This window comes from Alternaria infectoria (genome assembly GCF_024043175.1).
Source record: "Alternaria infectoria strain BMP 0036 chromosome Unknown scaffold_4, whole genome shotgun sequence".
Taxonomy (NCBI): Eukaryota; Fungi; Ascomycota; class Dothideomycetes; order Pleosporales; family Pleosporaceae; genus Alternaria; species Alternaria infectoria.
Window position 1 is genome coordinate 614,838 of NW_026250693.1, and position 24,560 is coordinate 639,397.

The 24,560-nt window shown below is 54.8% G+C and overlaps 6 protein-coding genes across 6 annotated transcripts; 4 read left to right on the forward strand and 2 right to left on the reverse strand.

The window, feature by feature from the left end:
- Nucleotides 1-289: 289 nt before the first annotated feature.
- Nucleotides 290-2,502, forward strand: J4E92_003202 (uncharacterized protein; the record flags this gene model as incomplete). Its single annotated transcript, XM_051494601.1, has 2 exons — nt 290-1,229; nt 1,859-2,502. 2 exons carry the CDS (start codon nt 290-292, stop codon nt 2,500-2,502), a joined length of 1,584 nt encoding a protein of 527 aa, XP_051354894.1.
- Nucleotides 2,503-3,301: 799 nt separating this feature from the next.
- On the forward strand, nt 3,302-4,274 carry J4E92_003203 (uncharacterized protein; the record flags this gene model as incomplete). Its single annotated transcript, XM_051494602.1, has 3 exons — nt 3,302-3,491; nt 3,546-4,109; nt 4,243-4,274. 3 exons carry the CDS (start codon nt 3,302-3,304, stop codon nt 4,272-4,274), a joined length of 786 nt encoding a protein of 261 aa, XP_051354895.1.
- Nucleotides 4,275-5,010: 736 nt separating this feature from the next.
- On the reverse strand, nt 5,011-6,891 carry J4E92_003204 (uncharacterized protein; the record flags this gene model as incomplete). Its single annotated transcript, XM_051494603.1, has 1 exon — nt 5,011-6,891. The coding sequence occupies one exon, from the start codon at nt 6,889-6,891 to the stop codon at nt 5,011-5,013; it is 1,881 nt and encodes a 626-aa protein (XP_051354896.1).
- A 573-nt stretch (nt 6,892-7,464) lies between these two features.
- J4E92_003205 (uncharacterized protein) lies at nt 7,465-11,889 on the forward strand (the record flags this gene model as incomplete). The annotated part of the gene is made up of 1 exon (XM_051494604.1): nt 7,465-11,889. One exon carries the CDS (start codon nt 7,465-7,467, stop codon nt 11,887-11,889), a length of 4,425 nt encoding a protein of 1,474 aa, XP_051354897.1.
- Nucleotides 11,890-17,615: 5,726 nt separating this feature from the next.
- Nucleotides 17,616-19,004, reverse strand: J4E92_003206 (uncharacterized protein; the record flags this gene model as incomplete). The annotated part of the gene is made up of 1 exon (XM_051494605.1): nt 17,616-19,004. The coding sequence occupies one exon, from the start codon at nt 19,002-19,004 to the stop codon at nt 17,616-17,618; it is 1,389 nt and encodes a 462-aa protein (XP_051354898.1).
- Nucleotides 19,005-20,711: 1,707 nt separating this feature from the next.
- Nucleotides 20,712-23,367, forward strand: J4E92_003207 (uncharacterized protein; the record flags this gene model as incomplete). The annotated part of the gene is made up of 3 exons (XM_051494606.1): nt 20,712-20,734; nt 20,801-20,930; nt 21,001-23,367. 3 exons carry the CDS (start codon nt 20,712-20,714, stop codon nt 23,365-23,367), a joined length of 2,520 nt encoding a protein of 839 aa, XP_051354899.1.
- Nucleotides 23,368-24,560: the final 1,193 nt, after the last annotated feature.

Here is a 24,560-nt window from a genome sequence, read left to right on the forward strand (position 1 = left end):
TGTTTTGAGAACTTCTCGAATTGATACGGAGCGGGGGGTTGCCATTCGGCTACGTCTGAGCAGAGTCTCAATCTATATACCTTGTACTCCCACTGATAAATTCAGCAGATCTCGACATCTCAAAGGAGTCGACCCCGCGTGCGGGGTAGTTGACAAGGTGGGGCCGCAGGACGGAATACATGCCAGCGATTTCCCCAACCACGGTTTCTCCAACAACGATGTCATATTTGGTGTCAAATATGGCTTCGGAAACATCCCAGATACCAGCTATTGCTTCCTGTCATTCGCAATGGCGTCAAGTACCGACGGCGTTATTCTTCCAGCACCCGCTCACAATCAAACCTACGTTACCATCTCAGCCCTCGAAGCCGGCCAACTTACCCTTCCCGAGAGACTCTTCGTCACAGATGCCGACCCAGAAAGACGTGCGACAGTCCCGTCTCTCTCATTCCTGATTCAACACGGTTCATCAAATCTCGTCTTCGATCTCGGTCTCAAACGCGACTTCTCTGGCTACCGGGAAGCACAACAGCATCATATCGCGCAACGACAGCCTACTAGTGTCAGTCCGGATGCAGCTGAGAGCCTGCAAAGAGGGGGACTTGACCCAAAAGATGTGAACGTGGTGATGCTGAGCCATGTTCACTGGGACCATGTGGGTACACCGAGCGATTTCACAAAAGCGCGATTTGTGGTCGGAAGTGGGACTATGCATCTTCTTGCGAACGGTGGCGGGCCACTTTATCCATCCGAGATATTCAATCCTGATGAGTTGCCTGCCGACCGAACAAGTGAGCTACCACCTGTTCGTAAGGCAGAAGCTTCCCGCGCATTCAAGAACCAGACAAAAGAACTTGAGTGGAAGCCGCTGGCGGGGTTTCCCGCCTCCATAGACTTCTATGGGGATGGATCATTATTCATCATCGATGCACCAGGGCACTTGTTCGGACATATCAACCTTCTCGCTCGAACAGGACCGAAGAAGTGGGTATACCTCGGCGGCGACTGTTGCCATGACCCACGCATCCTGAGCGGCGAGAAGGGTATCGCGCTCTACGACGATGGGAAAGGTGGTTTGAGAAGTGTGCATGCTGACACTGATGCTGCAGCAGCTACCGTAGAAACAATAGCAAGGCTCTTGAAGCAAGGGACTGTCCGTGAGGAAGGTGGAAGCCCTGTAGAGGTAGAGGTGGTTGTAGCGCACGATGGAAGTTGGGCGCGGGCGAATAGTGCGGCGTTCTTGCCCGGGCATCTTTGAACCGTGCCTGAGCAAATGATATCGCGTGCATATAGTGCACCTCAACACGGCTCTGTTCGTAAACGAGTTTTGTCCAACCCTATATCAGTCGTCGCAATATTCGCGCTCTCGTTGACCTATAGTACTGGTAATTTGCATAATTTGTAAGTTACGATTGGTTCGTGGGCATGCTGTACCTACCTAGGTAGGTCGACGCGCTGTGTCACGTGATTACCTCACGGGTACATAGGCTCTCCTTCCTTAGTAGTTAGCACCTTAGCTTTTACAATAACAAATCCACAACCTCCTCGTTCTGATTCCACGACATTCCCACGATACACCAACATCATTCTTATCGTGCACAACGACCCAACACAATAAAAAACTCGAAAAACATTCACAAAACTCCGGCAAGACATCTCCGTGCATCATGTGCAGGACTCCATCCAATCCGTCATTGACGTACGATGGGTCGGCAGACAACGCTATAGGTACGGAGCCTACACCAATGAGAAATCGAAACAAGACCAACACTAAGATTACGTGCAGGGGAAGGCTTTGAGATGCAACGGCAACATACCGAGGCGATGGAAGGCGTCACGAGGACTTGTGCGACCATAGTTGAGGAACGCAGGGCCGAACTCGAACGGCGAGAAAACAAAATCAAGGAGCGCCAAGTTGAGCTCCAGAAATGCAGGGCGCGACTCCAGGAAGCCGAGACCCAGGTGGATGTTGCTCGAAGCTGTCTTGCCACTATGGGGCAGAACAACTACGTAACACATCAGTATACCGCGGAGACGAACGACGTCTATGCAGACACGGATCATGATAGACTCTCGAGTCACCCGGCGCCCCCTCCTTATTCGCCTCCCAATGATCTCGATCACGAAAGGATACCAGCAGCAAGTGACGCGCCGATAGACGGAGACACAGATCAACTACACCAGAGAGAGCGCGATCATGGAAGCAGCGACTCTGATAACAGCAGCGATGAACGCGACTACCATGAGCGGAGGAGAAAACTCATCGCAGAACTTCTCCCTCTTTACAGGGAGATTGGCAAGTCAAAGAGTGAGCTGACGAAACGCAAAAGAGAAGCACGGGCGCCCCAGGAGATGATCGGACTGCTTCGAAGACACATCAGCCTCATGGAACAAGCGATGGGTCCGCTGAAGCAGTTGGCGTTCGATGTTGGGGAGTTCGATCCTCTAGTTGATACCGCGATAGAGGCCGCTATTGGAGGACCGATGTCCCTAGGATGGTGATCGTCGCGAGATGGGCAGAGGGTGTGAGGATCGAGATGGTCAAGATGAAGTGAGCATGGGGGACGCAATACTTTTGTTGTTTTTGAGCACAGTTCAGTACGGGAAAGGCTGTTAGTCCCAGGTCTTTCAGCGAAGCACGAGGACAGCCATCTATTAGATAGCAGAACAGCCTTGCCCACAAAATCTCTAGGGAACAAGCTATCTCTACAGCTAAACAGTGGTGTTAGGCATGCTAGAGATAAAAAAAAAAAGAGTTAAAAGATGTAGATCTAAGACAAGACATCGTGACGCCTAAGAGTGGGAACGTAACTCTAGGTTCGGCTCCGTAGTGTTTTTATCATCATCCAAAAATCATACTAGTTACGCTCGGCTGGTTCGGCGCACTGATCGACTTCATCAAAACGAAGTGAGAAGTGAAAGAGAGAGGTAAACATGACCCATTTGGAATAGCCTGTAAAACGAAGATCGCTAGCAAACGGACCACGTCTTTTGGGTGACACAGTGTGACCACCGACAATCGCGCGGTCACCCTATATCCGTCTTCTTCCCCAATTTGGATACCGAGCTTGGCTTCGTATCTCGACAACGATCGCGCCCGTTTGTCTACTCATGTTTCGTCGCGGTCGATTTTCCCGTCTTCGTATATATTGCCCCAATCTTGAACCTTGGATATGCACTGCTGCGATTTAATTGCACATTGACGCCCCTCCAAGTAAAACGGCGCTTTCCCCGAGCTTTAGAAAGTGTTCTGAACTCGAAACCGCGACCATCGATCATTGACCGCGACTTCTCCACCACAATGCTCGGTCTAAGTTACTACCACGGCCAAATAGCCGTCGCTCACTTCATCTGCTGTCTCATCGCCGGCCTCACAGTCTGCACACGCGTCTACGCCAAACGATCGACGAAACAAGGTCTTAGAAGAGACGACTATCTTATCGTATGGACCCTGATCGTCTACTGGGCCGCCATCATCGTCGCCCTACACGGTAAATCAGTAGCACTGCGGCAGCACCGACTTTGAACTGACTCTTTCACGACAGAGAGCTTCACAAACTTTGGACCATATACCAAGACCGAAATTCTAGACATGCACTTGACCGCTGCCTCCCCGCGGCTGATCCAATACCGCAAGGCCATGCTCACCGCCTTCCTCCTCGGAATATGGTCCCAATTCACCTGCAAACTCTCCATCCTCCTCTTCTACCGGCGCATCTTCCGCACCTGCACCTTCCACCAGCGCGCCTCACTCTACCTAATAATCTTCACCTCGCTCTGGTGGGCCACCGCCGTCGCCGCCATGATCTTCGTCTGCCGCTCCTTCGTCGTCAGCTCCCATAGCCCAACTGAAGCCGTCAAAGTGGCTGCTGAGCGGGAAAAATGGAAGGGAAAATGGCCGCAAGTATTCCAGGCTTTTCTCGCGCTCGACGCGGCGAACGATTTGGCTATCTTGCTTGTGCCGATTCGCACGGCGTTTACGCTGCAGATGGCAAGGAGGGCGAAGGTTGAGCTTGTGAGTGTTTTTGCGTTGGGTGGGTTTGTTGTGGTTACGAATGTGGTAAGGATTGTTGAGTTTTATACGAGGCGGAAAGAGGATCCGAATGAGAGTAGGTTTTCTATTGCTTTGATACTGAGAGTCGTTTATGCTGACGTTGATCAGTTTTCTATCATGCCACCGAGCTTTGGACTAGCATTCATGTTTGTACTGCGGTCTTGTGTGCTTGTTTGCCCATATTGAAGCCGCTTTGGACGTCGGTCTCGACGAAGGTTAGGACGAGGGTCACAGGGATGAGGTCGGGTGAAGACCGGGGTAGTACCCAGGGGAGCGAGGCGGCTGTTTTGGATAGGGAGACGCAGGATTGGAATGCTATCAAGAAGACAGTGACAGTCCACCAGACGTCTTCAGAAGCGTGAGGATCCAGCGGAGCGTCGCGGTTGGTAGCTAGGAAAGAGGTTTTGCGAAAGACGTTGTTTACACCAAATACACAACAACAAGAACAATAACATGAGATCTGGTACACGTACCCGTACTCTACCATGAAACGGTCTGACAGAAATGAAGACGTGACGTCTGGGTCCTCCACGTGGGTGTGGAGCTCCCGAGGTCCTCAACACGAGTCGCTTGAGGTTTAGCGTCCCGAAGAATTTCAAGCTTCGCGTAAACCCAATCTTTCATTCCGCATCACTTAGACAACACACGCAGTAGCATCTAATAGGGAGATTCTTGCACATAACTCGTTATCAAACCAAAGGTAATATGGTCATGCACCATGGCGTGACATGAGGAAAAAAACACACAACGCCAGTGGATCCCGAAGCACACACCACCCATAATCCAGGACCCGACTCTTCTGACGTCTCTCGAAACGCCGTTAGCACTAATTGCCGTTATCCGTAGATGCTCCCACCGATATCATGATCCCGAATCGCCCCGCCATGTACACCTTGCCTTACCCTGAACACCGGAAAAGAAGAATGATGGACTGCTGCCATCAGGTCCATCATAGCCTACACAAAGAAGGCATCCGGGAGGGTGGAAAGAAGAGCAAATGAGACTACAGCACCGGTAGCACCAAGCAAGGGATACGCAGCCTTGTTGAGAACCTTGCTGAGGACTGAGCGGGGAGTCTTCTTGGGACGCTGGGCAATAATGGCAGCCGTCTGGATTGCAGCAGCATCATCCACTGGAACAGCAGCTACTGAGTTTGAGGTTGCATGCTCATCGCCAATGGCGGCCTTCAATACTTCGTCAAGAACGGCTTCTGGCTCGTCTGCCTCAAGTACATCTGCCTTGCGCTTCAAATCCTTTACAGATTCTGGCGTAGGCGGCTGCTCCTCAACGATCTCCTCGATGGATACCTTGGTACGGCGACCTGGCTGCACCGGCGGGGAGGTCTCGAAGTCGGGTACGAAATATGGTGGAGGTGTCTGCAGACGACTCGCTTGCATGGGTTGGCTAGGATAAGGAGTGAATTGGGGCATGGGAGCACGAGCCTCATTCGCCTCTGCCATCGGGGCAAGAGGAGCCGGACTGAACAGGGACGGTCGGTCGCCAAAGTTGGTGCCCAAGTAGTTTGGCGGAACGCCCTCGGAGTACCATTCCTGAAGATCGGCCACTTCCCTGAAGGAGCGATAGTTCGAATCGCACCATGGTGCTGCCCTAGACGCCGAGGGACGTGGCGGCAGAGGTGGAGGCGCGTTATCTCCGTAGACGTTACTGTTCGACATGGAGTTGCCGTCAGAGCCCTGCATGCCGAACATGTACAAGCGTGGTAGCGACGGCTGTGTGTTGGCTACGTCTTGCGGCATGTATACGTCCGAGAGCGAAAGCGTCGTTGTATCGCGCGGGAAGGAGTGAACAGTTTGGGGTACTTGGCTGTGGATTGACGCCTCGTTCTCTTTGTTGGATGAGGATGTGGTGGGCTTCTTGTGTTCAACCTCTTCCATTTCCTCGTCCTCTGAATCCTGAATCTCGGGCTCGGAGTCAGACAGCATCTCGGAACTATCGATGCTGCCAGCCTCGCTGTCCGAATCAGAACCAAGGGCGGCCACGTCTTCTCCATCGCTAGAAGGGTTTGGACTGGCAGGCTCGAGGGAGTCGTCACGGCGGGACGCAAAGCTCTCTGGGTTGTAGTCCTCGTTGGGAAGAGTGGTGCGCATTGCGGACGTTGGGTAGTCGTCCTGACTAACACTGAGAGTGTGGCCATGCTCGTTCGGGTGCAGGACCTGATCCATGATCATGGTAACCTCTTCTTGGTCGTCGGCCTCCGATTGGTCATCAGCTGCGTCGGAGTCGTCGTCGATGACGAAAGGATCGATCTGGCTGCCTCGGCGCTCTGCAACTTCCTCTTCGTCACTTTCGGCATCAGGGACGGTGAAGCCGAGAGAGAAGGGGCGTGATAGCTGCGACTCGAAAGTGTAGGTGCGGGCTACGAAGAACTCTGTGTGGGTTGGTGTCAGCTCAGAAGGTAGGGTAAGAGGAGGTTTGGAGGGCCTACGCGAGGACGTACCCTCATTACGGTTAACGTCAGTGCCGAATTGCAGGACATCGCCATCGTCCAGCTTGGTGGGTGTGTTGGCAGAGAGCCTCTGACCGTTCAGCATGGTGCCGTGCATGGAGCCTTTGTCGGTAATGTAGACTTCCGGAACGCCGCTGTTTGCGTTGGCCGAGAGAACGGCGTGCTGGCGGGATATGACGGGGCTGTCGATGAAGGCGTTATGAGGTGCGGCCATGAGCTCTTGCTTGGCTGCGTTGCTGGACGCTCGACCGATAGGGAACTCGCTGTTGAGCGGCAGGTCGAACTCACGGGTCTCGTACGTGTCGTACCGCTTTGCGTCCCGGAGGACGATACGGAAGACTGGGGTGTCAGTGAGACGGGGAAAGAACATGGAAGATGGTGCGATGAGAAGCCTACTTGAACTCATGAGGAGAGAGAAGTGCGTCTCGCCAGACAGTGACGCGAATACAGCCTTGGTTGGGAGGCGGAGCAGTTGAGCGGGGTGAGGTTGAGCGGGGACGCTGTGTAGGTAGTACCGTGGGCCAGGAGGCAGGAGCAACCAGTAACGTGTAGATAAAGGTGCTGCTCGAGTATAAGGAGTGGGAAGAAGGGTAAAGCGAGTAATTCACGCGAAGTTATTGCAAACCTCGCCGTCACTATGGGCGGGGCAGAGAGACGGTCAATGGTGAGGCAGCCACCAGGCGGTGATGCTCCTGGTCACGACTGCCTTCCGGGGTACTATCAGCTTATCAGCCCGCAGTAGGGCGCATTAGTGGGTTTAGCGCAACGGGAAGGTTCCCCACCCTGAAATCTGCAGCGGCGCGACGAGAAAGTTGCTGCTGCACTCTATTGTCACTCGGATAATGACTCACGACGCGACGACTATGCGAGACGACGACCACTGCGACGACTCCCGGTAGCATCAACTCACCTCAGCGACCCCGCATAACCACCCCCCGCCACCATGGAGGCGCCGCGCAGCTCGGCCAAGCAGCAGGTCGTGGACCGCATCCCCGCGCGCATCAAGCACATCCAGTTCGGCATATACTCCAACCAGGACATCGTGAACCAGGCCGTCCTCGAAGTCTCGGACCGCAATGTCTACGACCTCCAGCCCGCCGCCGATGGCACGCGCTCGCTCACGGCCAACGGGCCCATGGACACGCACATGGGTATCTCGAGCAAGCAGGGAAAGTGCGGAACGTGTGGCGAAGGCCTCGACAGGTGCAACGGCCACTTCGGCCACATCAAGCTTGCGCTGCCGGCATTCCACGTGGGCTACCTGAAGCACATCATCGAGGTGCTCAACTGCATCTGCAAAGACTGTTCGCGCGTGCTGCTGGATGAGGTGGAGCGACGGAGATACTTGCGCAGTATGCGCCGGCCCGACATGGACACTTTGCGCAAGGGCGCAGTCACCAAGAAGATTCTCGACGACTGCAGAAAGAAGAAGACGTGCCCATACTGCAACGCCCTGCAGGGCACCGTCCGCAAGGTCCCCGGCCACCCGCTCAAGATCATCCACAACCGATACGATGCCTTCAACCGATCCACCGCGAAGACGAAGAAGCCACCCGCCGGCAAGGTCGAGTTCGATCAGTCCTTCGATACCGCCAAATCCGCGAACCCCGATCTGGACAAGCACCTGAAGAAGGCTGTGGACGACATGCATCCGCTGAGGGCGCTCAACCTGTTCAAGAAGATATCACCGGAGGACTGCGAGCTGCTGGCTATGATACCCGAGGATGCGCGACCAGAGATGTTGATCTGGGAGTACATGCCTGTACCACCAGTCGCGCTCCGCCCGTCCGTGATGCAGGAAGGCGGCGCGACCGAGGACGATGTGACCAACAAGATCGGAGACATATGCCAGATCAGCAGCATAATACGCGCTGGGCTGGCGCGAGGCTTTCCCCTCCAAATTTTGATGGAGCAGTGGGATTTCCTGCAGCTGCAGATCGCAATGTACATCAACAGCGACGCGCCTGGTCTGAAACAACAGGGTCTTCAGAAGACCATGCGCGGTTTCTCCCAGCGCTTGAAGGGAAAGGGTGGCCGATTCCGTCAGAACCTTTCTGGAAAGCGTGTCGACTTCTCTGGTCGTACTGTCATTGGTCCCGACCCGAATCTGAGCATCGACGAAGTCGCTGTCCCGCAGCGCATCGCGAAGAACCTCACATACCCCGAAAAGGCCACACGATACAACATTGACAAGCTGAGGAGATTGGTGAAGAATGGATCGAACAAGTATCCCGGCGCCAACTACATCATCAGCGATCAGGGACCAAACAAGGAGCCTAACAAGACGTCACTTATCGGTCTTTCACGATTCGATACCACAGGCGAGAAACTAGAGGCCACTTCGAAGCGACTCAGAATTGGCGACATCGTTGAGCGACACATTGAAGACGGTGACATTGTTCTCTTCAATCGGCAGCCCTCCCTACACAAGCTCAGTATCTTGAGTCATCGTGCGAAAATCCGCCCCTGGAGAACCTTCCGCCTGAACGAGTGTGTCTGCAATCCTTACAACGCCGACTTCGACGGTGACGAGATGAACTTGCACGTTCCACAAACCGAAGAAGCGCGAACCGAGGCTACCGAGCTCATGGGTGTCAAATACAACCTTGCGACCCCCAAGAACGGAACACCCATCATTGCGGCCATTCAGGACTTCATTACTGCAGCGTATCTCCTCAGCAACAAGAACAACTTTTACGATCGACGGACGTTCTGTCAGATTGTGAACTACATGTTTAACGGAGAAGGAGCCTTCGACCCTGATACAGGAAAGAAGCACCCTATCGACATCCCACCACCTGTTGTATGGAAGCCACAGGCACTCTGGACTGGAAAGCAGGTCTTCAACCTGCTGATGAAGCCATACAAGGGGTGCAGGGTGTTGATCAACCTCGAAGCCGCATGCAAGCAGTTCAAGAATACCCCCGACCAAGCTCCCGATCTGAATGAGAACGATGCTTATCTTGTCATTCGCAACTCTGAGGTCATGTGCGGTGTGATGGACAAGGCGACAGTTGGTGACGGTAAGAAAGACTCGGTGTTCTACGTCATGATGAGAGATTTCGGCCCCGATCACGCCGTGCAGGGCATGAACAGATTATCCAAGCTGTCTGCACGTTGGCTCTCCAACAACGGCTTCTCTCTCGGCATCAGCGACGTTACCCCCGGAGAGAAGTTGAACAAGAAGAAGCAGGATCTCGTCGAAGAGGCTTACGCCAAGTGCGACAAGTTGATCAAGGACTTCAAGGAGGGTAAGCTGCAGCGCGATCCCGGTTGCGACGAAGAGCAGACGATGGAGAACAGGATTGGTGGTATCTTGTCCGGTGTACGTCAAGCGGCTGGTGACATCTGTTTCGAAGAGCTCAGCAGATGGAACTCACCCTTGCTCATGGCCAAGTGCGGTTCCAAGGGTTCCAACATTAACGTCTCTCAAATGGTTGCTTCCGTCGGACAACAAATGATTGGTGGTGCTCGTGTCGCAGATGGATTCCACCACCGAACACTACCTCACTTCCCCAAAGCCGCTCGTCAGCCCGCATCGAAAGGTTTCGTCAGTAACAGTTTCTTCTCGGGTTTGACACCTTCCGAGTTCATCTTCCACGCTATGAGTGGTCGTGAAGGTCTGGTCGACACAGCTGTCAAGACCGCCGAGACTGGTTACATGAGTAGACGACTGATGAAATCACTCGAAGATCTCTCTGCACAATACGACGATACTGTTCGGAACTCTTCTGGAACCGTAGTCCAATTCCAGTACGGAGACGACAACCTCGATCCTGTAGACATGGAGGGCAAGGCAAAACCTGTGCACTTCGACAGGACATTCTCTCACGCCGTAACGTCGACGTGGGACAACTCCGAGTCGGGCCTGACGCCACAGGAGGTCAAGGAGTACACAGAAGCAAAGCTGAATACCGAACGAAACAAATATCCTAGGTTCAAGCTCGACGGCGTAACGCCGCTGGAGTATCGCGACAGGACTGATGGTGGCATCGACCAAAAAGAGTCTTTGCGTGACTTCCTCGACACCGTGCAAGACTACATCTTCAAGAAAGCACAGAAGCTCGAAACAACTCTTGCCTACCTGGGAGTGGTGCAACCCGATCGCAGGAAGGACAGAAAGCAGTCCGCAGCCGATGCTGAAAAGTACGGTCTCGCTGATGGAATTGCGAAGATTTCACACAGCGCGCTCGAGGCCTTCATAACGCTTTGCCTAACCAAGTATCATCGATCACGAGTACAGCCCGGTCACGCCGTTGGAGCTATTGGTGCTCAGTCTATTGGTGAGCCCGGAACGCAAATGACACTGAAGACTTTCCATTTTGCTGGTGTCGCTGGTATGTCCATCACCCAGGGTGTACCCCGTATCAAGGAAATCATCAACGCCTCGTCCGCCATCTCCACTCCCGTCATCGCTTGCGAGCTGTCCAATAAGGTCTCCGAATCCGCTGCGCGAATCGTCAAGGCGCGTGTGGAAAAGACGTACCTGCGCGACGTCATCTCCTACGTCGAAGATGTGTGGCACCCCAACGGCGCCTACATCGCCATGCGCATCGACTGGGACACCATCAACCAACTCTTCGTCGATGTCTCACCCCAAGAAATCGCCGCAGCAATCAACGCCCACAAGCCGCTCAAATGGGGCAAAGCCGGCGCCAACGTCCGCATCTCCTCGTCCATAATCCGCGTCGAAGTCCCCGACCCTTACGCCGCGAAAAAGCGCCCCACAAAAACCTCGCGCAACCACAAGGAATTCTTCGAGCGCGTCCAACAAGTCAAAGCCCTCATTCCCGACGTCGTCATAAAAGGCTACCCAGACTGCACGCGCGCCATCATCAAGAAAGAAAGCAGCCCCAACGCCCAAGGCCAGTACGAATGCCAACTCCTCGTAGAAGGCTACGGCCTCCGCGACTGCATGACAACCCCCGGAATAGAGCCCTACAACACAAAGTCCAACCACGTCATGGAAGTCAAAACCGTCCTCGGTATCGAAGCCGCCCGCGCAACCATTGTGCGTGAAATCGGAGATGTCATGGGTAACATGGACATTGATCCGCGTCACATGCAGCTTCTCGCTGATGTCATGACGTTCAAGGGCGAGGTCTTTGGTATCACGCGTTTTGGACTGCAGAAGACAAGGGATTCCGTGTTGCAGCTTGCGTCGTTTGAGAAGACGCCGGATCATTTGTTTGAGGCGGCGGCGAGGGGCAAGACGGATACGATTGATGGTGTTAGTGAGTGTATTATCATGGGGCAGAGCGTTAAGCTGGGGACGGGTAGTATGCAGGTTGTTAGGCCGCTGTATCTTGGGGCGGAGGAGCTCAAGGTTAAGAAGACGTTGTTTGAGGAGGGGTGGGATGCGCTGTGAGAGGGTGGATACGGAAAAGGAAGTCAATGGCGGAGGTGTATATATGCATGGGATGGGCGTACACGTGGCTTGGTTTCTTGAGCGAAAGTGAGGTTATATGCATGGCGTGCAGGTGCAATTCACAAATCCATTTTACAAGTACATCCCAACAAGTGGCGCAGAGATCATTGATCCAAGACATGCCCAGGCGATAACACACACAACTCTACCTCCCGTCTTCTCGCATACAAGTTCCCATTGTACGTACCCTGTATACAGGCCTGCACGGCACTCAAAACTAGTCCCGACACCCTCTAAGCCCACCTAAGAAAATGAATGAGAACCTCGGTCCACACACTGTACTACACCGTCGGCGCCGTCCGACACAAAACGCGTCCCCTCTCCATCCACCGTTATCTCCATCTTGTCACAGTAAGCACGCACCCCAACAAAACGCAGCCACGCAGCATACACGCAACGTGTGGCCAGCATACTGAGCGGCGTAAACCCCCGCCACAACCTTGGAACCCCTCCATAACCTGTGCGCAGCCCTGCCCCACAAGGCTGCATACCGCAACCCGCAGCCCGCAGGACGCAGCAAGCGCAGGTCGCCACAAAACGTCCAAACTTTGGTTCGCTAGGCAGAAGGATCGGGTTCCCTGCTCAGCCCTATATTGCATGGCAGGAGGGAGCGTGGCAAGGGTGGTAATCATCGGTATCCCCATGGCGTATTTTTTTCGGCGCGAGCATTTGGTCCGTTGGCCCAACTTACGGTGTAAGATGGGAGGTGGTGTGAGACCGTGCCGCGCGTGTTACTGCATTCGCGATTACTTGTGGCTGTGGTGTGGCTAGTGACCAGTTCACTGACTCGGTCGGTCGTCGTGGAGATGGTCGCTGCGGTGTAGCCCTCGCTGACGGTGGGGGTGCGGAAGGCTGTGTGACTGGTTCATGGGACGGAGGAAGGATTGTTTAAGGTGTCCAGGGCCTAGAATCTGACCGTAAGTGGACTGTGCTATGGCCTTGGTCGTCACGAGTTGCCTGATACATTCGTCCCTTTGCCGCGCTGCTCCTCGGTTGGTTCATTCGGTTATAATGTACGAACGGTGAGATACTGGCGATTCAGCCTTATGGGCTGCAGGGCGCTGCTCGGCTGTTGCCCGACCGTTCCAACGTGCTTCGGCCGGGGAGACGACTTGCGCGTATCCCGATTAGTACACTATGGTGTTGGATTGAATTGCATGGGGAAAGATGACAGTAGCCAAAGGGCGAATGTTCTTGCACGACCAGCATGAAATTTGATTCTGAGCATCGTGCTCTGAAGACAAGCTAATGTGAAATCGCTAATACAAAACCGAAAAGTTGACAAGGAAAATTGCATGTATGACCCCAGTCGTACGAACCGGCGTAGGCGTAGAGATGACAAAAGATGAGACTGACTGCGAGGTCCTTCCGCGGCTGTAGCAGCCATCAGACTTCGACCAATGAAATAAGTGACGTGAATGAAACGACTGTTATACAGATGACGAGTTAGGAAAGTGAGAATACAAGCACCTACAACAAGTATGGAGATGCGCGATGACCTCATTAAGGGAGGGCCGGGCCCATCTTGACAGTTATAAACCGCCGGACCTGCAGCATTGTGCGCAAGGCTTGTATCGTGGCGTCAGCACAGTCGAAAGGAACCGAGACTGCCGCTCTGACTGCATATAGCGCAAAGCACTTCCTCATCCAAGCTGAAGCCTGCAATGCCTCATCTGAAGAGGAGTGCGGTGCGGACCATGACGCCGCTGCGCCTACAAGAGCTACCCAGAGGAAAGCGCCAGATAGGTCGAATCCCCAGCAAGTTTGGACCTCTGATTTGGCGAGAGCAGAATGTAGGGCTGCAAGGAGAGTAACGCTTTCGGAGCTAGAGCCAGATATGCTTGCGTGCATGATATTTGCCGAATCCGCAAGTGTTGCACCATGAACTACCGATCTACAGTAGATCAGAGCAGCAATACGACAGCTCTCGTAGATCCAGTCAGGCTGTGTATCGTATTCTGCAGAGGGCAGTAGAAGCAGATCGGAATATATGTCTTGTAGTTCTGCGTCGCATGTCGCTATCTGGCCGCTTGAAATCATATGAGGGTCACCTTTGTGCGTCCATCTTGCCAGGAAGATGTAGGTACACCTCTGCATCTTTCGGATGATGTCGTTGGTAGTTGTTGAGCCGTTGTGGTATAGAGGGGGTATGTGCTCCTGGGAGGCTAATAGCGGCGAGATCGGACTGTTGTGACCGACCCAGGCTTCAGAAGACGATCGTGGTGTGAGTTCCGCCGACTCGTTCTGCCCGCGACAGACGGCACAAGTGAGCATGACCCTTGGCCGAATTAGTGGATAGCAAAAATTGAGCAAGTAGAACTTACAAGGTCATGAACGTCGCAATGTTCGGGCCTAGCCCGTCTCGTCGACTCCTTACACAGGTCACCAAGCCATCCTGATGTACTCCAAAAGCATCTTTTTCAGGGCTACCGATTTCGCTGATAAGCATATGGAGTATGCTGAGGATGGTGGTATCATCAGTGTCCAGTCGGCCATGAAACAGCCCCAGCATCCTGGTCCTCGCATATACAGTAAGATCACTGTCGTATAGTAGGCCGTCGTCGAGATCTTGATAGACCAGTGTCGCGTGTACGTGGCTAAGGAACGAAAGATGATTGCCGCAAACGTATTGCATCCACGCTTGATCTGCTGCCATCAGTGAGTGTTTGATGTAGAGAAAGAAAGAGACAAACCGTAACAGTAGAAAGTGGTAGTGCTAATCCATTCACGCTTCAAATCTTCCAACAGCTCATGCCGCGGAGCGTTACCCCCGGGGAAAGGGTACCCAGGAGCCTCATCGAAGGCTCGGGTCTGGCCATGAGGGGATGTTTCGGTGATTGCGGAATGTATCCGAGCGGCAAGCACTCGCACGGGGTGGGTAGATGGTGATGGTATTTGAATGCCATGCGCATCTTGTTCCCACCCACTGCCATGATGTCTTGAGGAAGTGGCTGCCTGTAAAGCACTTGTTTGTGATATGCTGCTCGTACTGGCTGTCGCTGGGCTAGGTGTGCGTGTCGTGACATTTGGTGTGCTACTGCCTTCTCGACTGCCAGCTGTGTCCGTAGGTGACAAGGTTTCGCGGTGTGTGTACATGACGTGCGACCGCACTTTTCTCATGATCTCCACCTCCTTGAAATCATCCGGGTGGCTGGCGACGACAAACTGGAATGGAGGTCCAGGTGCAAGGGGTGGTTGGCGTTGGCGTCCGGCGCGTCTCTTGGATGCCTTTTGATCGCTGGATGAGGCCATGTCGAAAGTGCGATGCGAAGTTGTAGGCGGTTCGAGAGCTGTGGAAAGAATCGAGTTGATGCTGCTTGAGACATTATGTATCGCGAACGATCTTAGGTCATAAGTAGAGGGATGTGTACGCAGTCGACAGATAACGTAAGATCCAGGTACCGTATGCGATGCTTCAGATCAGTGCTAACCTACCTTGAAGCCACATGCCACAGCCACACTGGGACACACCAAAGGGACTCCAGTGCCGAACTGATCTCGGCTGTCCCCATACAACTGTGGATGGAGGTCCATGTTTCATGAACCATACCCAACCCAAAATAGGCCAGTATCGAGGATCAAAAGTGGATCTCGCAGCGTACAACGTGGACATTCTCTTTGCAGTGTGATCTTGATCAACTGTACGTCGCGCACGCCGGTATGACTACCCTGCCACAGTACATACCGAATCGATGTCAGGCAGTGGAGCATAGTCGCTTTTCCTAGCGAATGCGGTCACCGCCCATCGTCCCGTACGAAATCCGATGTGCGCCACAAGCTCCCTGGCCCGCAGAACGTTGCGGGAGGGAAGGAGTAGCCTCAACGTAGTGTGTGGCTGATGCGTGCAGCACCATCATCAACGACCGAGCGCCGGGAACGTGGACATGCCTGCTACGGCATACAGACCGCTACAACATCTCTTGATGATGCCAAGAGTTTCTACCGAGGCGTACTGCAACGAAGTGAGACAGACCCGCGAGGGAGAGTTAGATAGGTCTCCAGATACTCACATGGGTATTTCATGCTAGTTTGGAGCAGCCAGACCGATTTCCTTACGCCCGCACACTCCGACACGCGCGATTTGAACCACGAAGATACGGCCAAGTTGTGCGTGAACGGCGTTGGCATGCTTGTAGATAATAGACCCATTTTCCCAGTTTAGTCTTAGTGTCCATCCACCCCGGTTGCTGCATATAAGCTGCAGGTGCACGCGATGAGAAATGCACAGCTTCCGGTCATTGGATCGCTTTGAGATTTTGAGACCGCCTGTCCAGTTGCATCAGCCCGTTGTAATTGTAAGCTCAGACTGAGATTCGCAGAGACATTGGTCCGTCGAATGCGTCATAGTGTATGCAGGGGTAGGTATCCGCTGCTACACTATCAACTAGGCGCGTCTGCCGTGCCCGTATCGTTCAAAAGCAACGCTCTGAACATTGCGATCTTGCATGCAAGATGCTGCATGCTGCACACTGCATCGGAAATCGCGAAGTCTTGAGGAACGGGGCTGTGAGGCAGCGCACATGACGATTTGCTGCCCAGAAAAGTAGATATAGTCGATCACTTCTTCTTCAGTTGATGTGAAGCGCGAGTTTCCATTCACGAGAATTGCATTCGCCCGCGTTTGCTCGGGGTTGCCGTCGCTCTTTTGCTTTGTTGATACATGAGAGCTGTAAGCAGCAATGCCTCGGTAGGTAGTTAGGACGAGTCGTTAACGGCACGAAGCGTCTTGTGGAGATGTGCTACGTTCTTGCTAGTATTACCAACGGCGTAGTAATCGCGATGAAGTATATGGAGAACCGAAAGACGCTTCGTTAGTGTTCATAGCGTGTACAGCTGCGAGCCATAAGTAGCCCGCCCTCGATCGCCTGAAGCTCTGTTAGGGATCGTGAGCAGCATATCGACAGTTTTTCCCAGGTACCATCATGGACGTACCTACGAGTCTTCATCCACATACGCTATCACGCATTGAACACCCATGTCTTCAGAGGCGAACGCCACGATGACTGCATGACGATCACCAGGCGGTGTGGAGCAGAAGCACTTGGCAGAGGAGGATGGCTATTCTTGCAGAATAAAATTTTCGTGTTGTCTCGATCAGAGCTCGTGTTGCTGTGATGTTAGAGTTGTGAGAGCGCTCTCAGACCATTGAGTGTGGTGTTGGAGGGGAAGAGCGCACCTGCATCCCGGACTGCCTGGTAGCGCCATTGGCAACGCACGGGCCACCGTGATTATGTCACATCAGAGCGAGCGAGCGAGGGCAGGAGCACATGAGGGCATTTACGCAGCGCAGACTTGGAGGGTTGCGGAAACCATCGTGGATATTTCCTGGCAACTTATATACTACGTCACATGTTGATCGTCGCCCAAGGGAAGCATGAAAGTGTAAGTCTAAAGCATGAGTATCGTACGCAGTGGAGTATAGGTAACAGAGCAGCTCATACCAGAGCTCGTTCCTGATCTGAGGGGAAGTTGTATCATCTTCCATGGCATTAAGCGAAGTTTAGTGACAGTAGGAAGTGTAGGAATACATGCGAGAACGCCGAAGAGTGACAGGACCACACCCGGCCGCAATTGTCCACGCCCTAGTCTTCCGTCTGTGTATAACAGTGCCGCTCACCTCCCGTGTGAGTGGAGCATTCTGTATTTCTAATCCTGAGAGAACACGCTTATGAAGTCTTGGATAGCGGATCCACATGATCGCCTTCGAAGGCAGCCTTGCTGGGATCGTTCCGTCTCATGATGCCCTCAACGGGCCCAAGTAGTCGCTGGAAGCCGTTCTTTCCGAGTGTTGCGACCTTGACCTCGGTCTTGCTGACGACTGAGGCAGCGCGAGGAGCATCGTTGAGCAAGGCTAGCTCACCGAAGTAGTCGCCCTTCTGGTATTGGTTGACGGCGCTATCTACGCCGCGCTTGAAGACCTGGGCTTCGCCAGACTCAAGCAGGAAGAAGGACTCGCCGACATCGCCTTCCTGGATGATGGTTGTGCCAGGGGGGTATTTCTTGGTTTCGAGAGCGTCGGCGATCTTGGAGCGCTCGTAAGGAGTCAGGGTAGACAGCAGAGGAACCTCTTCCAGGAATCCTTCGTACATGCGGCGGCGCTGGAAAGCACTGTCCATGAGGATACGGCGGAAGGTGATGCGATCCAGTGCCCAGAGTGTAGACGACTCCGTCGAGGTGACTGTTGCAGCACGCGGGGCGTTGTACATGAGTGCTAGCTCACCAAAGGAACCACCTGGTCCGACGGAGCCTACTTTATCGCCAACGCCATCCATGCCAGCCTCGACCTTGCCTGACTTGTTGACGTAGATATCGAAGGCGCCCTTTTCGACGACGTAGAAGTAGTCTCCGACGTCGCCTTGTGAGATGACCTTTATGCCTTTTGTGGGTATCGGCTTCTCGTGCAGCGCGCCGAGGACCATTGCCGACTGGTCGTCGTCGAGATGTGAAAAGAGGAAGTTGCCGGAGACGGCCGACTTGAGGCGCGATAGCTGGTCCTGCGTCTTCTGGTGGAAGGGCGGGGTGAAGTTGTCGGCGGCGCTGGAGGCGGGGTTGAGCGACTCGGCGGAGACGGAGGTGCGCCTGTTGGTGTTGTAGTTGCTGGGGAAGTTCTGGCCCTCGCCCGACAGAGGCGGCATCTGGGTGATGTTGTTCTTGGAGGAGCCGCCAAAGCCGCCAAAGTCGCCGAATGCGCTCGCACCCGCGTCGTTGTTGTTGGTGGAGCGGGACCGGTTGAAGTCGATAGCTCCAAAGGTCGAGGCCGTGGGCGACGTCATGGTGTCGTTCTCCTCCTCCTCTTCGAGACGCTGCATGGTGGATTTGGTGAAGCCGCTGCCGGCGCTGGGCGAGGTGCTGAAGGGGTTGTTGCCGGGGAACGAGTTCTCGGCACGGCCCTGGGGACTGGAGTGCTGTTGCGACAGCAGGTATTCGGTGCGCTGCGACTCGAGACGGCGGTTAAAGAAGTTGGCGCAGAACTGCAGGATGTCGTGGGGCTTGTGCGAGAGGATTTCGCGGTCGAGCGTGGCGATCTCGTTGGAGTAGTCGGGAGGGAGGGACATGAGGGCGGTGGTGGTGAGGGGTCAAGCGCAGCTCTTTGACGTCGGTCGCGAGACGTGCAGGGATGGAGGCAGTTGTGCTGCGAGGGCCCGCGAGAACGTAGCGTCAGCGCGAGAGCGGATGCGTGAATGGGGGACGCAATGGCAGGCTGCACCGTAGGGGACTGGCAGCAGCAGGAGCGCGGTGAGGATGCGCAGGAGAGGGGGCGTGTGCGGGAGGAGCGATCACGGGTGTGGGATGGCGGGCAGGGCAGTCACTGGTAAGGATCGAGGCAAGCTTTCCTGGGGCTTATTATCTTCCAGAAGGCCTCTAGAATCCCTCGCACGCTGTAGGCTCCCAGCTCCCACGGTGACATTTACGCGACGGCTGCCAGCTCTCGCCGCCGCAATTGGTGTGACTCCCACACCCACTGAGCTCCTCTAGCACCAGGGCAAGACAGCTGCGATAGCTGTCATAGCTGCTCAAGCCGTGCTTTAGCTCCCGCTGCCTGGCCTGCGCAGACTGGAGCTTGCACTAACATATCCCACACTTGAGTCGTGAACGATCAAGCTGAGACATTGTGTCGACAGGCGCGGCTCCGAGCTTTGATTGTCTTAAATCACATCGTCGAGTTCTTGTCGCCTAGCAAGATTCAGGCTGGTGTTGTGGTGTTGTGGTGTCGCATTGACTCTCACGTCATCAAGTCGCGCATTCATGGTGCCCATCAGACACCGCACCACAAACTGCAAGACCGCATGGGTGAACAGCATCGGGAAGGTCTCTTGCAACAGCAACTCTATATCAAACGCAGTCTCCTTCACAGCTTGTGCAATAGGATTCAGTTGCTCAGCGGCGCACGGCATGGGAGGCGCAACCTTGCAATTGGCGGTGAGCCACACATTCAACATGGGCACCGATGCGGTGAATCCATCAACATGTTGAGACGCGGTGCAGGAAAGACACGAAAACTCTGATCAAGAGGCGTTCCAGACGGTATTTGAGATAAGGCGACGACACAACCATCGAGTGGTACCCAACATAGGTTACTGTAGGTAGCAGCAGCTCACGTGCGACCCCGGAATCCGCCCAGATATCCCGACAGGTCCAGGACATGGCGATGACGCACAAAGCCGGCCATGGGAGGCGCACAGGCACGCGGCGCAAAACTGGAGGGGCCGTCGTGTCGCTCGGCCTGCGAGATGAGGCGGCTGGATACGAATTGCATGCGCAGCACAATTCGACTGTGCACGGTGGCCTGAGAATTGTGAAGAGTCGCAGCAATTGAGCACGTCGCCGTGGAGGTTTCGTCATTGCACATGCTCGCCGTCGGTCCCGCGTGTTCCAGGGCTCGCGCGATGAACGGCATCCCGCCAAGCTTTCCTGCAGCTGGCGGCGCCGTCTCTAATCTTGCAGACTCAGCGCCTTGTCGCGACCAGACCGCCAGCCTCGCCAATTCCGCATCTACAAGGCATATCTGTCGCGCTCCTGACTCTGTGTTTGTGTCTGCATTGAAATCGCTGCTGTTTGTCGCGCGAAAACAGTCGCAAGCTCCATCTTCCCCAAACTGTCCGAGCGCGCACTCAAGCCGCAAGCTAGCTCGCTCCACCCAACGCAGCTCCTGATCCTGACTTACCAACCACCTCCACACCTCTCCTCCCTGCGCCCAAGACAGGTCTTACTCCCTCCTCCCAACTCTGCAATCCCTGATCCACGTCCATCGCTGCGCTGATATGGGCAAATATACTTTCACCTGGTACGTTCGCGCCTGCCTCACGCCCGCCTAGGCACCTTCCGCGCCCAACTGCTTACACGCGCACAGGGAACACTCGGCCAATGAGGTCTACGTGACTGGCACCTTCGATGACTGGCGGAAGACGGTCAAGCTCGAGAACGAGGATGGCATCTTCAAGAAGACTGTCGAGCTGCCCAAGACCCACACTCAGTACAAGGTGCGCACCTCTCCCGTCGCATACCGTCGGCTTCCCCGTTTGCGCAGACTCTGCTAACACTCTACCACAGTTCGTCGTAAACGGCAACTGGTGTACCAACGACAGCGCGCGCAAGGAAGACGACGGCCACGGTATCATCAACAACGTCCTCCTGCCCGAAGACATCGTCGACGAGGAGCCCGTCAACACCATGTCCTCTGCCGCGCCCGAGTCCACAACCGCTGCGCTAGCCGGCGCTGTGCCCAAAGAGAGTGAGAAGGACGCCAAGTCCAACTCTCCTGTGCCTGGCGCCTTCCCCGAGACACCGTACGCAGAGACACCTGGCAGCGAACCGCAGACCTTCAACGTCGCGCCCATTCCCGCTACCTCTGGCCTCGGCAACCCCATCAAGCTTGCGCCTGGCGAGCCCGTTCCCGAAGCGAGCACTCTCACAGACAACACTGTAGACTCGACTGTCAAGCATGACAAGGAACCCGAGCAAGAGGCTTCTGCATTCGGTATTGCGCCCATCCCCGCTACTGCTGGCGCTGGCAACCCCATCCACCTTGCGCCTGGCGAGACGGTGCCCGACGCCAGTACCTTGACCTCCAACACCGTCGACAGCACAGTCAAGACAGACCCCTCTTCTTACGAGAAGTCCGATGCTCTCCCTCCCCTTGCCTTCACTCCCCAGGCTGAGCGCGACGCCAAGGGTGGCATGTTCGGTATCCCTCCTGTCATGGGTAACATGATCCCAGAATCGAGCCTCCCTATGGGCGCTGATGCCAAGGTCGAGGAGGACACCGGCGTTACGATCCAATCCTCTGCTCCTCACAGCACAACCGCCGATCTCGCCGCCCAAGTTCCCCTAGAGCCTCGCGGTGTCCCCGAAACTGTCACCGAAAGCCAACAGGAGGCTCATGTCGATCCCGAGGCATCTGCCAACCCAGAGGCTGTCATGGACAAGAAGGAGATGGAGCAAGAGCTGAAGGAGACCGTCTCTGAGGCGCCCGCAGCTAGCGGAGACGCTGGTTTGAGCGACACAGCTAAAGCTGCCGCCGCCACTGCTGCCGCTGGCGCGACTGCTGGTGCGGGTCTCTTCACTGCGGCTGTCTACTCTGCCAAGGAGAAGGCTGCTGAGGCTACTGGCATGAACGAGCCCAGCACCTCCACTGCCGATGAGGTTCCGTCCATTGTTGCCGAGAGCCAGAACACAGCACATGCGGAGCCCGAGGCCGCAGCCAGCCCTGAGGCTGTTGCTGAGAAGTCCGCCATGGAGCAGGAACTTCTTAGCGAGGTACCCAAGACCAACGAGACTGGTCTTCCGGCTCCCGCCATTGCCATCCCAGCCGTCGTCTCTGAGAGCCAAAAGGAGGCACACGCAAGTCCTGAAGCAGCATCCAGCCCCGAGGTTGTCGCAGAGAAGACTGCCATGGAGTCTGAGCTGTTGCGCGAGGTCCCCAAGACCAACGAGGCCGGCGAGCCAGCCCCCGCCGTTTCCGCTGCCACAGCCACTACTGCTCCTGCTGCTACTTCTGAGACCGTCTCCAGCGACGTACCCGAGGTTGTCGCTGACAGCCAACATGAGGCACACGCTAGCCCCGAAGCCGCTGCCAACAGTGAGGCCGTAGCAGAGAAGTCGGCTGTCGAGTCTGAGCTACTGGACAAGCTCCCAAGATCTGAGGAATCTGGTGAGCCTGCTCCTGTACTGACTGCTGCAACCACCGAGACCGCACCTGCTGAGACCACACCTGCTGCTGCGACTGCCGCGGGAGCTGCGGTTGCTGCGACCGCTGTTGCCGGCGCAACTGCTGCTGTCGTAGCCGGCACTACCAGGGAATCAGTCAACGAGTCCGTTGCTCGTGATGTTCCGGATGTCGTCGCCGAGAGCCAGAAGGAGGCACACGTCAGTCCCGAGGCCGCTACCAATGCTGAGGCTGTCAGCGAGAAGCGGGCTATGGAGACTGAACTTCTTCAAGAAGTGAAGTCAACTGAGGCTACCGGCGAGCCAGCTCCCAGTGCTGCTGTTGTAGGAAGCCAAAATGCTGCCGGTCTCTCCGATGAGGCCCTTGTCGACACTAAGCCACTCAAGTCCTCCAGCGAGCCCAACGCACTCAACGCGCCCGCATCGGAGCCTGCTCAGCCGCCAACCTCCAAGCCCATCGACTCTACTACCGAAGTCGCATTCAACAAGCAGGAGCCAACTACCACCGAGCAGACCCAGCCGACTGTCACCACCGGCGTAGAGACAACCAAGACCGAGGCCACTAGCTCTGCCCCAGCCGCACAGCTGGCCCCAGAGAGCCCCGCCAAGAACCTCAGGAAAGACTCGGACGTCTCTCCCAAGGGCACTCCAGGCAGCCAGAGCATCGCTTCCGGTGCTGACGATAAGAAGAAGAAGCGCCGCTCTTTCTTCGGCAAGATCAAGGACAAGCTATCCAGCAAGGACAAGAACTAGATGTTTCATCTGTCTTTTCTCGGTACTCTCAGGCCATCTTCATCCATCACGAGGGTTTTTGGAGCTTGGTAATACCCGGGGTTCATGCGCTGTGCTTTCTTACTCTTCCCCTTCATCGTTCGCCACGGAGTTTGTGCTTTTGGTCTATACCATTTTCCTTCCTGTGTCTGACATGTTCCATAGCAATCTGTTGCGTCATTTCTGTTCATATGCATCTCGAGACGTAAGAGAACGTGGGTAGACGGAAGAGATTGCACTCATAGTATACCTGGGTTGCTCGAAATAAGTTGGCCACCGATGTCGAAACGTGGGGTATTGGCATGCCAGCGGGATTGTATTTAATTTGCTAATGACGATGCGTTAGATTCGCTTCACACTAATCTCATCTCAAAACCTCGACCGCCCGTCACATTCATCATCAACTATTGACTTTCACAATGGACGAACGATCATCGATGTGGTAGCATCACTCGTCCACAGCCCGTCACTATCGAGCACATGAATTCACTATACGCGATGTTCGTATCGCACTGTGCACATACCATGGCGCCTTCCTCCGTCTATAGAACTTGCCTCCCATAAACATCCATACGATTCTAACGTACCACACACAGGAACAACAACCCACAGTAACTACACGGCTCTACTACTTTAACAACGTCAAAGACTCAGTTTCGAACATATCGAAACAAAGACTAAAGTAGACACCTTCCACCAACTCAACACAACAATCACGGCCGCTCAACGCTATGTCGTTCTACGGTTTTGCTCATGGCGCCGACCGCCATGACACAGGCTGCACTCTTCAGCAGTTACCTCAACCACGCAACATTTCCCGTCACATTCGCAATCACAGCGAAGGCTCCCAATACCGACCCACGCACCATGCCAGAGTTCGCTCTCGTTATGGAGCTGCAACGGAATTAACGCAAATGATCGATGACCATGCGGCAACATGGCAATCTCTTATCGCACCTGCTCAGAACAATCGGCCAGCTAGTCAGGGCACTATGATCGTCGATTGGGATGGTAATATGAAACCGATCGTTCACTACCGAAGGAAGTCACAGGAGGAGCAGGACCTCGTGGCACTGAATCGATCATCGGCACAGCCTCTGCCTTTGTCAATCCGACGCGGTGTCCAGAACATGGATCCAATCATGATGGCACATGAGCAGAAGCCACTGCCATCG